Below are 11,989 nucleotides of genomic sequence, written 5' to 3'. Positions count from 1 at the left end.
CTGGCCTGCACTGCTTTCACCACTGTCACTGTCCCCTTACAGCCACAGGAGATGTGGTCCAGACACAGATTTCCTTTCTGGTGACCAATGAGCAGATGCAAGGGAATGGCATGAAGCTGCATCACAGAAGGCTTAGGTTAAATATTAGGAAAACCTTCACCCAAAAGGTAGTCAGGCACTAGGACAGCATCCTCAAGAAAGTGTTCATGGCTCCAGACCCACCAGACTTCAAGAAGTGTTTGGACAATACTCTGAGGCACCTGGTGTGTAATTCTTACGGCTGTACTGTGCACAGACAGGGGTTGGACTTGAACTTTGTACGTCTCCTCCAGCTGAGGATATTCTATGAGTTGATGATCCCTGTTTTCAGTTTTGAATATTCTGGTTTTGAACCAAAACCCTAGCTTTGGTTTTGAAAGCTGTCAGCCTTCTAGCCACAAGGACTAATGGATAAGACGTATGTGAGTGGACAAATGAGGGTCCTTCTGTTCCACACATTTTAAATTAGTATTCTGTATTTAATGCATACCTTTGTAGATATGTTACATATCATCAATTCTAGTCTGTAAAAGCAGGCATGCTGGATCTTTTAATAAAAGATGCACTTTGAGGAATAGGTCGTTGAATCTTTACTAATTAGAGTTTTCCTTCTTGAAACGAGAAAAAAATATTTCTTGCTACTGTAAAGTGTGACAAATTGAACTTGGCACATATAACTGGTTCACTAGCTGCCCTTCTGCCAGCCTCTCCATATGGCCTCCTTGACAGGCATTTGCAAATTGTCTGTCTGAAGCAGTATATCTATATATGAATTGAAGTTTAATGCATTTTCCATTCCCCACAAGGTAAGGACAGAATACACTACTTCTAAAAATGATCTTTTGAAGTGTATTACATATTTTATCTGTAATATACTTATTGCATGTAATATACTCATTGCATGTATAAGGACGATAAAGCGTTCCATGAGAAGCACCCGAACACTTGTCATATGAAATGCATTTTATTCCCGGGAAGAAACATTTTCATAGTTTTGATTTGACCCTGGATAATACTATGTACAAAAAGAGAGAACTCACTAGCTTGTTTGCTGAAATAGGAAGCATTCACTAGCCATCTTGTGAAAGACCAAGAGAATTTGAGGTCAGAACAGATCAAGCTTAGCAAACTCCCGCAGCTTGGTGAAAAGGTGGGAAGCAGCACATCCAATTGCCCTTTTGTCTTCATGGCTGCACTCGGTCAACTCCTCCTCAGCAGCTTCCTTAATTTCACCTCTCGGGACTCTCTCTCCATTTCACCTCTTCTTTACTTGTCTTTCCAGTTCTGTACAACCTCCCACACTCAAACCCGGCGGCACCCAACCCAGTTTCCAGTAGCTCCTCCCTCGCGTGCTGGACATCCTTTACTCCGCCTGTCCTCGGTGGGGATATGCACATTTGATGCTGTTCTCCTTCCAGTCCCTCCCACGGTGGCTGCCTCGAAAATCCACGCAGGGTCCGGACCCTGCTGCATAACCTCTGGGCACGACTTTCCACAGCCGTACACGCTGCCAAACCTCCTCTTAGCGCGCTGCTCACGGGTACAAACCCAGCGCAGCATGTCCAGCTCTTCCAGCAAAATTCAGAAGTGAAGGTCACCCTATCCTTTGCCCTGAGCTTCCAGGGTGCCCCGCAGCCAGCCCCGTCGCTACCTGTTGCATCTCAGTGGGCCCCGGTGCGCTCCCGGGCGGCCCCGCTTCCCCCAGCGCCCTTCCCACCCGGGAGACGCTTTGTGCCCCGGAACCAGCCCCGACCCCGCGGCCGCTCGGAGCCGCCCGGGCTGCGGCTGGGGCGGGGAGCGGCGCGGCCGGGGGCGGAGCGGAGCTTCCTCCGCCGCTTCCTGCCGCCGCCGCCCGCCGCCGCCGCCGCTCCGTGAGTGCGGGGCGCGGGGAGGGGGCGGGCGGCACAGCGCGGGGGCGCCGGGGCCGTGCCGCGCAGCCGGGGGGGTCGCGGAGCCTCCGCCGCGGCCCGAGGGTCGGGCCGGGCCGATCGGCCCCGCCACGGCGGCGGCCGGGCCCGCGGCCTGCGGAGCCGCGTCCGGGGGGCCGGGCGGGCGCGGGGTGCGGGCCGGGGGCGGTGGGAAGGGGCTCTGCCCCGCCGTGGCCCCGGCCGGGCGGGCCGCCCCTCCGCGCTGTCCGGCGCTTCTCCCGCCGGGCTGCTGGCCAAGTGCGGCTCGTGTTGGGTCGCCGGCCGCGAGCTGCTGGTGGCGGCCGCCCGCTGTCGGTGTGGAGCGGGTTAACCCTGCCGAGGCATGAGAAGGGCAGCGCCGGGCCGCCTCCGTGAGCCGCAGCGCGTCTCTCGGTGTGTTAGGTTGGGAGCAGTGGGTGGCAGCGCCCGTGGCCGGGCTGGGCGTGCGGCCCGGTGACCGGGCGCGGGGCTGCGGGGGCGCCGGCTCCGCGCTGCGTGTGCCGGCCCGCAGCCGCCGCCGCGGCCTCCAGTGCCGTGTTCGGCGGGACGGAGCGCTCCGCGCCCGCGGAGTAAATGACAGCCCGGCGCCGGTCCTCGCGGTTGGCCCGAGACGTGGTATTCTAGACCCAAAGCTGCGACTTTCCACGTTTTATTTATTATTGGGATTATCTAATTTGATTCCTAGATTTTTTTTTTCTTTCTTTCTCTGCTGTCATGTCCTTACTTTAGGACTTTGTCCTGCCCTTGCTATAGCTGTGTTGCTACTGGCACTATTAAAAAGGATATGCACAACAGTGTATTAAACATAGGTGCAGTAGAATGAAGACATCAAGAACACAGGAGCAGATGGCAATAGCTGCAGGTGTAGCACTGTATTCTAGTTGCATGTAATCTTTAACTACAAGTATTTCCCAATTCCATTAAATAATCCTCTCCTACAAGAACATACTTGTATTTAAAGGGTTCTTTCTGCTCTTGTTTTCTAGCTTTTAAAACAGAAATAGGAATGGCACAAGCATGTGCAACCTTGAAGCAGATTATACCTTTGTGAAATTGTTCTCATGATTACTACATTTGTAAATATTTTGCCTGTATTCTTCATGAAATATTGAAGATCTGGTGCTCTGTAGCTTTATTTCTGTGAGATTCACAGAATTACAGCTGGTGTCTCAGGGGTTCTGTTTTGAGCATCAGTTGTAGATCGAGGACAAGTTGTTCCGCTTCAGACGTGCCATCAAAGCAAAGTGGGGCAGTCTGTGTGGAGGAAGAAAATGGAATTACATTTTTTGTTCTTAATGGCAAGACTTGGACTTTCAAAGAGCTCAAACTAGTAGTAACTTACTGTATTATCTGTTCTGCTGATTAACCAACTCCCACAACCCCCTTCCAGAATAGATAGGCAGCCATTTATGTTCTCCAACTTGGCTGTTTAGGCAGAGGTACAGCAGGAGCCTTAGCCTAAAGTATTGTCTTGTGTGGGTTTCAGCCTTCTGTCTCACACATGCTTCAACCACAGTTCCTTTTTTATTTCTTGGAGTTCACAGAATGAGCATTTCTCCAAAAATCCTTTGCTCATATTGCCCTTTATTTTCTGTTATGACAACTTGGACTGCTTTTTCCCCAGTTTTTGGTCACATGGTTATCCTGGCAAGGTACCGTGAGTTCAGTGTTTACTTTCCAGCTGTTTCAGTTCTTATGCTCTCAGATTTTCTATGGTGATGGTACAGTAATGTTGGTGTTTATATCATGGGAGTGCACTGTCTGTCATCTGTCTTTTCATATACAAAGTTTTACTTTGCAAGCTAACATCATTAGTTATAAGCCATGGCTCTTTTTATTGTACTTAGGTGGTTTTTTTTGAAGGATCAATTTTCTAGAAAGACCTATGTTGGAACAGTCATGCATCTTCGCAGATGTTTTTCCTTTTTGGTATGTTACAAAAACCCCCAAACATTTAATGTGGGATAGAGAACATAAACAAAAGTTGCAGTTTGCTTTATGGGGCTGGATGTTGCCAGGTATATCTGAAATTTTCCATAAAACTTTGCTGTAAGATACTAGCAAAAATATGTTGTCAAAATGCTACTCTTTTTACCCACTTAGAGCTTTAATATACTCTAGTCATAAACTCAATTACAGAGTCTTTTCAGTTTTGTTTCTGGACATATCTGGCTTCTGTTCATTCCTTAGAGGTAATTTTTCTGTGGCAGGTGGTTTTAGAAGGATATCCGAGGGGGATTTTGGAGGATACAAACATGAAAGTTGATAGAACATGCTTAGCATGGGCAGCTGGCTGAAGTGGATTACTGAAAGTGAGAGAGGCTATGAGATTTTTACTGTCACTTGGAAAGTTGTATCTAGTGGTCCAAAGCCTCCATCTCACTCCTTGCTCCAAAACAACATCAGTGTCTCACCCTTTTTTAGGACTGCAATACAATGTTAGGATTGGCGTTTGAGCTCCAGTGACAGTGTAGGATGTGTGATGTGCCTTTGGGCTAGGAAATCTCGGAGATGACGCTTTCAGAATTTCAGATGACATTTTCCGGGGGAAGAAGCTTTGCTGCCACTACCAGTCAGCAGTTCTGGTCCTTTTACTGCTCTCGCAGGCAGCGGGGGCTTGTTTTCCGCAAAGGTTTCGGTGGCTGTCAGAGCGCTGAGCCTCCTGGCCTGCTGATGGGTGACACTGCCCAGCTGCTGACCATGATGGATGTGCTGCCTTTTTTGATTGGGTGACACTTGGTCTAGTGGTGAGCAAGGCAAAACGCCACAAGTAATGCTTGGAAGAAATTGTCTGAAATGTATCAACTTGCGGCTTACATCAAAACATGTAGCAGTTCTCTGGAGGATATGGTATTACTGATCCATACAGGGACCTTTCACAGATGTGTTTCAAAGCATCTTTGGACTTAATCTGCACATCTGTGCTGTTCCTTTGCCCTTTTGGTGCCAGGCTGCTGTTTACAGCTGGACAGTTCTGTTAAGACATATGAAAATGCTAATTTTTCCTAGTATTCAGTGTGTGCTCTGCCCTTTCAGTGTGACACAGGTTTTTCTTTGCAATGTAAAATGATACAATTTTAACTTGAAAGTTTGACAACAAGTAGTGAGACAGCTGGAATTTAGGCTACCTCAGATGAACTGAGGGGTTGAAGTAAATGTATTTGCCCCAGCTTCTTTGCATTCAGGTGCTCATTGATGAAATAATTAACAATACTGGTTTCACAGCTAATGGACAGTCCTGTAGGGAGAGTATTGACCATATCCAAAATAATACCTGGAGATATTCTGTAGACTCACTTAGCTACATTTCACAGGGTCAATATGGTGAGTTTTGCATAATTTTTATCTTGTTTGCATTCTAGTAATGCAGCTTTAATCCTCCTAGTTAATCAAGAATCAGTAAATATTGTAATAAGTATTACACAGATAAGAACAAAAATATGGCTCTTGTCTAAAAGAGCTCAGACCCTAATTATAAGAGGAGGGGAAAAGTGGATCTAGGCAGATGGAAGAAGTGATATATTAACAGTGCAGCAGGTTATTTCTCTAACATACTGGTGGTCTGGTCAGTGTTTCTTATAAGCATCATGGTGAAGGCACAGCATGGGAAGACTCACTAAGGTGACACATTTCAACATTTTGTAAGTGAACTGTAGACATTCTAGGAGGAGGGACTCACCTTCCAGGTGAGAAGTGCTAGATGGTAAGATGGGAAAAGGGTTTGGGAAGTGCTGACAGTGAAGACAGTTTGCTTCTCCAACTCTCTTGCATAAAAATGTTGTGAGGAATAACATGGTTGGTGGGTTGGGTTGTGTTGGTTTGGTTTCCCAAGGAAAAGTGATTTTTAGTTCATACTAGCCTTGTAACTTTTATTGGTCTTGGCTCTACTGAATTACTGTAAAATGTAATTTTTTTTAAAAAATAGCAGTTACTTATTTTAGAAACAACATTCAACTCTTGTAAGTATCTAAATATATACTTGATGAAGAGGGTAAATTTCTAAATATAGGAATATTAATGCTGTTAAATATAGATTATATCAGGCATATCTTAAATTTAAAATAGTCTAGGCACACCGTAGATCTAACTTAACAAATTCAGCAAATTGATTTTTGGCACTCTGTCAAAACTGACGCTTTTAAAATTAGATAGGCAGATCGTTCTGCTGCTTATGGAGTGGTTTGCTCTTTCTAGAATGGTGGAAATGAGCAGTTGAGTGAGGAGGTTTTGATCTTAATCAGCTTTTAGGAAGATTGACATTAGGAGTCCTTTAGGAAGTAAGAAGTCAACTGAGAATAGGTAGTGATGGTGATGATTACATTTCAAACTCTCGTATGCTGAGCTCAAAGAATCTGAACAAGTTTGGCAAGGAATAGTTCTTAGTTTTGTACAAAATTATTTTTTAAGAGGAAAAGGTTTAGGGCTTTTTAATCTAACTTTTTATATTTTTTTGGTTTTTTCCCAAGGGAACTGCCTAATTTCTACTTAAGGTTTTTACTGTGTGCCAAGTAGAGATGAGGGTAGAGCTAATATACCCTCTGAACTTGGGATTTTCTACCACAAAAATCATTGTCCTTTTATTTGTCAGATTCATTAGTCAAATGTCGTGTACACCATTACTTGATTTTATGTGTACGAAATGAAAAGCTTAAATATATTTGTTTTTCATCACACAAGAAAACTTCAAGTGAAGATTTGTGGTGACCTCTTTTTGTATAGGAAAAGGAGGAGAGTCTGTCCCCTTTAGGCCACTCCATAGTTGGTGGCTGTAGACAGAAAATTCTCATTGCACATATTAAAAAAAATATGAGAATGGGTTGGAAAGAATGGGAACACTTCCATGGTTTTTCATCTTCAGTGTTCAGTCAAGTTAATTTTGTCTGAATTATTCTTTTATCTTTTGCCTGCTTGTCCTGAATGGCTTGTGCCTATGGCCAACAATAAGCTATAGAGCATCCCTTTTGATTTTTCTTAGCTATATTTGATGCTTTCTTGAGACTATTTGTTTAGGATTTTCATTCCAATAAAATCTCAATACTTTTATTTCCCATAAACTGAAATTTTTGAGAGGTTATTTCTGAGGCATCCTAACTTTCTTCCTTGTTTAACTCAAATATAATTATCAAATTTGTGGCATAAACATTGATTTTGAAATTATGTTGATTGATGTTGATCATGTTTTTATTAAATGGGGCCTTTAATTTGTAATGTTTTCAGTCCCTGAATGTACTGGAAAAGGGCAGACAGTACTCCATATACACTTGCACTGTAGATCATGTGGAGTAGCTCGTTGCTCTTACCCTTCCATCACACTTCTGTGCTTTTCAAAATCAGGCACAAACCCTGGCTGTCCAAGTCCTTGATATGCTCTGGTTTTTCCAAGAGCTCACAGGTCAGTAACCATTGTCTGATGGATGTCCATCTGTGTGTATGTCCATGAAAAGTAATTAATCTAATGGTCCGTGTTGTCTTTTCCTCTGCCTGCTCTTAGTGAAAGGAGACTGAAAAGTGTCTGGGCTGTGCAGTGTGAGTGCAGCTTCTTATGCCAGTGTGCATTTCTAATGCCGTGTTGATTAGGTTGGGCTTGAAGTGCCATGCTTTCAGTCATTGTGGGTATCAGCTGACACTGTTTTTTCCCCGTGTCCTGAGGGTCCCTAGGATATGGGTCCAGGAGTGGGCTTTGTTTTCCCTGATCCAGGTCTCATCACCTGTGCTGTGGTCTGCAGCATTTCACACGTGGGAAAGACTTGTTTGTATTTCAGCTGGTTGGGCCCACAATTATTTGCTGGAGCTCTTTAAGTGTACTGATACAACAATGACTTTCATTGGGGTGAAGTCTGTGCTTTGGACAGTCTTATATAATCTGTCCAAAGAGATCAAAATTGTTATGCTGAAATGAACTCATAGACTGTTTATGTCAGTGTCAAATCACCTAAACCCAACATGTTCCTTTAGGGAGGACATTTTTGCTGTCTTTGCTATTGACTCTTTGCATAATTTAGTGTAAGGTCTTGTGTTTTCTCACAGCAGCTCTATAGACCCTCTGTAGATCAGTGTCTTGATGAATCCTGTGCTTAGTTAAGTGGCAGTGTGGCAAGTGGTGATGGTGATGGTAGTTTCACGTGAAACTTGGGTATGTATGAGAAGCTGCCGAGGCAGCAGAAAGACACAGTTGAAGCTGTTTGAACCTCCTCATGTTCTAGGGATGCCAGGTTGCATGGTTTTTGATGGACATTAGGTGTGCTAACATCTGTAAAAAATATATAGTTAGGAGCTTGAATATTTAGACCTTTCTTACTATATGAACAGGAATTGTGAATCCATGAAATAAACAAAGCTGAATTCAGTAGCACTGTTCACTTGCATGTCTAGGCTTTGTAACTATAAGTATAGGAAAATTTGAGATCTGTAATTTAGGAACATCATGACAATTTCTGTGTAAATGTAGCATTTTGTAAAAAAATGTAAAAACATGAAGCTGTTGATGTAAGGAAGCTCTACAAAAATTTGACTTGTCCAAAGCAAATTTCTCATGGGTAGGTTCATGCACAAAACCTCTAGCACTGAGATTATGTAGGGATGTAGGGCAGATGCAGACTCGTTTGTCCAAATGTGTAGGAACTTAGAACAGGAGCTGGGTGGTACAGGGAAGGCTGTTCAGGTATCAGTGGTGGTGGTGCTCTGACATCAATCTTAATGACTGTTCTGGTGATTGGCTTAGTGGATAAGTAAGGAGAGGGAATATTGAATTCAATATACCGGTTGTTTCCTGTGTCTCTCAGAGCTTCAGTAATACAAAGGTCTAAATGCATGTACAGAAAAGATTAAAAAATCTTAAGTAGACAAACATGTTAAACTTTGGAAAACTTAACTATTTGATTCTGTCATAAGAATATACCTTTTGCTATTCCCTAATGTAGGGTATTTTAGAGGTTTCCTATTCCTAAGTGCAGTAACACAATTGAAAATCTTTGGTCCTGGTGGCTCAGGTGACATTACTAGCCTGTTTCTGGTACACAAGATGTCATTTTACTGAGCAGAATAGTTCACATGTTTGCAGTGTATGAGTATTTGACTATTTTACATTCATATGCTTTGTATGTGAAAACAAAAATCTGCTTTTATGAACCACATCATTAAAAGACAAACTGTAAACTAAGCCCCAGCAGCTGTCTATATGGTGCACAAGTACAGTCTTTCAGTGGATTCACATTTATATTTTTTAAATGACTGGTGTGCTGAAATCTAATGATTTTTTTTTAAAGTTTACTGGCAAATATTTATGCTTTAATTCTGGTCCTGACAGGACTCCTTGATTAATGACACAAATTTCCAATGGGAGACATCGTCTTTAATGTTTAATAGAGGGATCAGTTTGCGCTCCAGTCAGTCATCCCTTGTAGGCTAGAACATTTTAATCAGATTCGGAAGACTTTTATTTTCTTACACTGTTTGAAATTACTCAAAAACCTTTAGGGAATGTGCCAAGGGTAAATAATGACTGAAACCTTTCATGAGGGATGTATGTTAAGGAAGAGAAATGTTTATTTTTATGGAGTTTTTCTGGTATGTTGCGGTTGTAATAATTTCCTTTGCAATAACAAAAATAAAGAAAATCTGAATACCTCAAATATTTAACACCACTGCCTAGAAGTGAATGTGCATGTGTCCTCTTTTCCTACAGCTACAATTCATAGTGTCCTGTAGTCTACCTGGTGTTGTGAAATTTCTAAGACTTAATTCCTGATACATTCATACTCCTTGTTACACAATAGCTGACATTAGACCAAGCCTAAAACTTTGTTTGTGATGTTTGAATGTGTGATTGGATTTTGTGCTTTTAGAATTGAAACGTGCTACATTCAGTGAAACATTTCAATAAACAATAAAGTAATCTCTGTTTGTCTTTTGTAGTAAGCAACAGATGCGGGTGAAAGATCCATCAAGAACCAACCCTGAGAAGCCAAAGAGAAGCAAAAGGCCTAACAGGCCACAGGATGAGGACTCTTCAGATGATATTTCAGGTAAGTACATAGGGTGATGTTTCTCCTGACGTTGAGGGCTAGTAACTAACATGTTGCCTGATGAAAACTACAAATCATTGATACCATGAAACTTTTCTTGCTTGAATTTATAATAGAAATATCCCCAGTCAGGTGTTTATGACATGATCAGTTGTTACACTGCATGACTTCCCCAAAAGGCTGGAGAGCTGGTTGATCTTTGATGACAACCTCTCCTTGTGAGGTCAGGCACATGTGGCAGGAAGCTGTGTGGCTGAACAGGGAACTTCCAGCTGAGCTCAGAGGGAAAAAGAAATGGCAGAGAGGGTGGAGGTTTGAGCTGCCTTTGGAGGTTTGGCAGGTTTGAGCTGTCTTTGCAGAGGTCTGGAGTGTGCAGGATTGGGGATTAGGTAAAGCAACTTCAGTTAGAATTGGATCTGGTGAGGGGTGTAAAGAGTAAGGTGAGCCTGTATGAGTAACAGTGGCAGTAAAATGAAGACTCGGGTGAGTGCAAACCTGATGTGTCAGGGGGCAGGGGTTCTAGGGACACAGGACATGGGAAAAGGCTGAGGAACTCAATTCTTCCTTTGCTTCTGTCTTCACATATAAGCTCTGCACTTGATCCTTCCTGGCTCCTGACCTTAATGGCAGACTCTGGGATACAAAGATTGTCCAGAGTAGAAGTTTGAGAACTGTTAAGCAAACTGGATGCACACAAGTCTGTGGGGTCAGATGGAATGCATCTGAAAGTGCTGAGAAAACTGGTTGATGTCATTGTGAGGCTTTGCTCTACCATCTCTTTATGGCAACAAATTGAGGAGGCCAGCTGATAAGCAAGAGGATAGGTCTGCCATGCAGAGTGACTTAGACTGGCTGGAGAAATGGCCAGGCAGAAACTTCTCCATGGCAAGTGATGACTTTGGCACCTGGGCACAACCATGTGCCATTACAGGGTGGGAATTAAGGCAGCTTTGTAGAAAAGGTTCTGAGGGTCCTGATGCACACACTGAAGAAAAAAACAAGCTGTGCTGTTTGTGCCTACTGTAGGCAGGATTGTATTAATGGGAGTGTAGGGCAGGTGGGTGATTCTTTCCATCTTTTCAGAGCACTTGTGGGACTTCTTTGGGAGAACTGTGCTCAGCTGTGGGCTCTTTCTTACCAGAAAGGCTGACCTGTCAGTGAGGGCACTGTTTCACCCCCTCCGCATTTTTAAGGAGACTGAGAACATGATGTGGGAAGAGGGGCTGAAGTGAATGTCTTTGTTTAGTCAAAGAAGTGGAAGTATAATTTCTTTCATTGACTGCCTGATGGTAGTTACAGAGAAGGCAGAGCCAGATTCTTGCAGGAAGTCCACGATGAGAGGACTAAAGGCAACAGACCAAATTTAGGGCCTGGAAAATTTGACTAGGTGTGAGGAAATTTATTTTATATTCACTCTGAGGGTGGTCAGACAGAAACCTGATTTTCTAGTGAGTCGGTGAAGCCTCAGTCCTTGAAGATACTCAACATTCAGCTGAACAAAGCCATGGGCAAACAGATCTAAATTAATATTTGGCAGTGCTTTAAGTGAGGGCTTGGACAAGATGGCCTTCAGAGGTTACTTCAAACTTAGCTTATTCTGTGATACAGTGGAATTTTTGCAAAAAAATATGACAGAGAAGAATGGTTGGTATTCACATTCAGAATGAGCAGTTGAAGTAGGGGTGCATGGATATTTGAAAATCTTTCTTTATGGGTTGAAAAGAGGTTAATGGCCTGTATTGTTATATGCAAAAATAGATTTATTTATTATTTTATTGTCAAAAAATGGGGAAATTAGTTTTGTACAAAAGTAATACTTGTACTTTTTAACGAACTAATTTATCTGGATTTAAGAGGTGGCATTTATTGACTTGAAAAGAATTTCCATTACAGAAAGACTGAAATATACTCCTTCATAAAAATCAGTATTTGGGGAGCAGCTGGCTCATCTTTTCTACTTTAATTCTTTGTTGTCTTTTTTCCTGGTGCTGAATTAATTGCAGATTATGGTCTTTCAGT

The 11,989-nt window shown here is 43.0% G+C and overlaps 1 protein-coding gene across 3 annotated transcripts in view; it reads left to right on the top strand.

Moving 5' to 3' along the window:
- The first annotated feature begins 1,786 nt into the window (after positions 1–1,786).
- Positions 1,787–11,989, top strand: part of USP45 (ubiquitin specific peptidase 45) — a 48,868-nt gene continuing 38,665 nt past the window's right edge. The window contains exons 1-2 of one of the 3 annotated variants that reach the window (XM_021544938.3): positions 1,787–1,910; positions 9,861–9,970. In XM_021544938.3, the coding sequence (XP_021400613.3) occupies positions 9,871–9,970 (100 nt within the window). In that variant the 5' untranslated portion in view covers positions 1,787–1,910; positions 9,861–9,870. Of the gene's footprint in view, positions 1,911–2,221; positions 2,340–9,860; positions 9,971–11,989 lie in introns of those variants that run through there. The other 2 variants (XM_085574915.1, XM_085574914.1) reach the window with 2 other exon arrangements.

The sequence above is a fragment of the Lonchura striata genome, chromosome 3 (genome assembly GCF_050655825.1).
Source record: "Lonchura striata isolate lonStrDom1 chromosome 3, ASM5065582v1, whole genome shotgun sequence".
NCBI classification, from domain to species: domain Eukaryota; kingdom Metazoa; phylum Chordata; class Aves; order Passeriformes; family Estrildidae; genus Lonchura; species Lonchura striata.
This window is presented reverse-complemented; position numbering and strand designations above follow the sequence as displayed.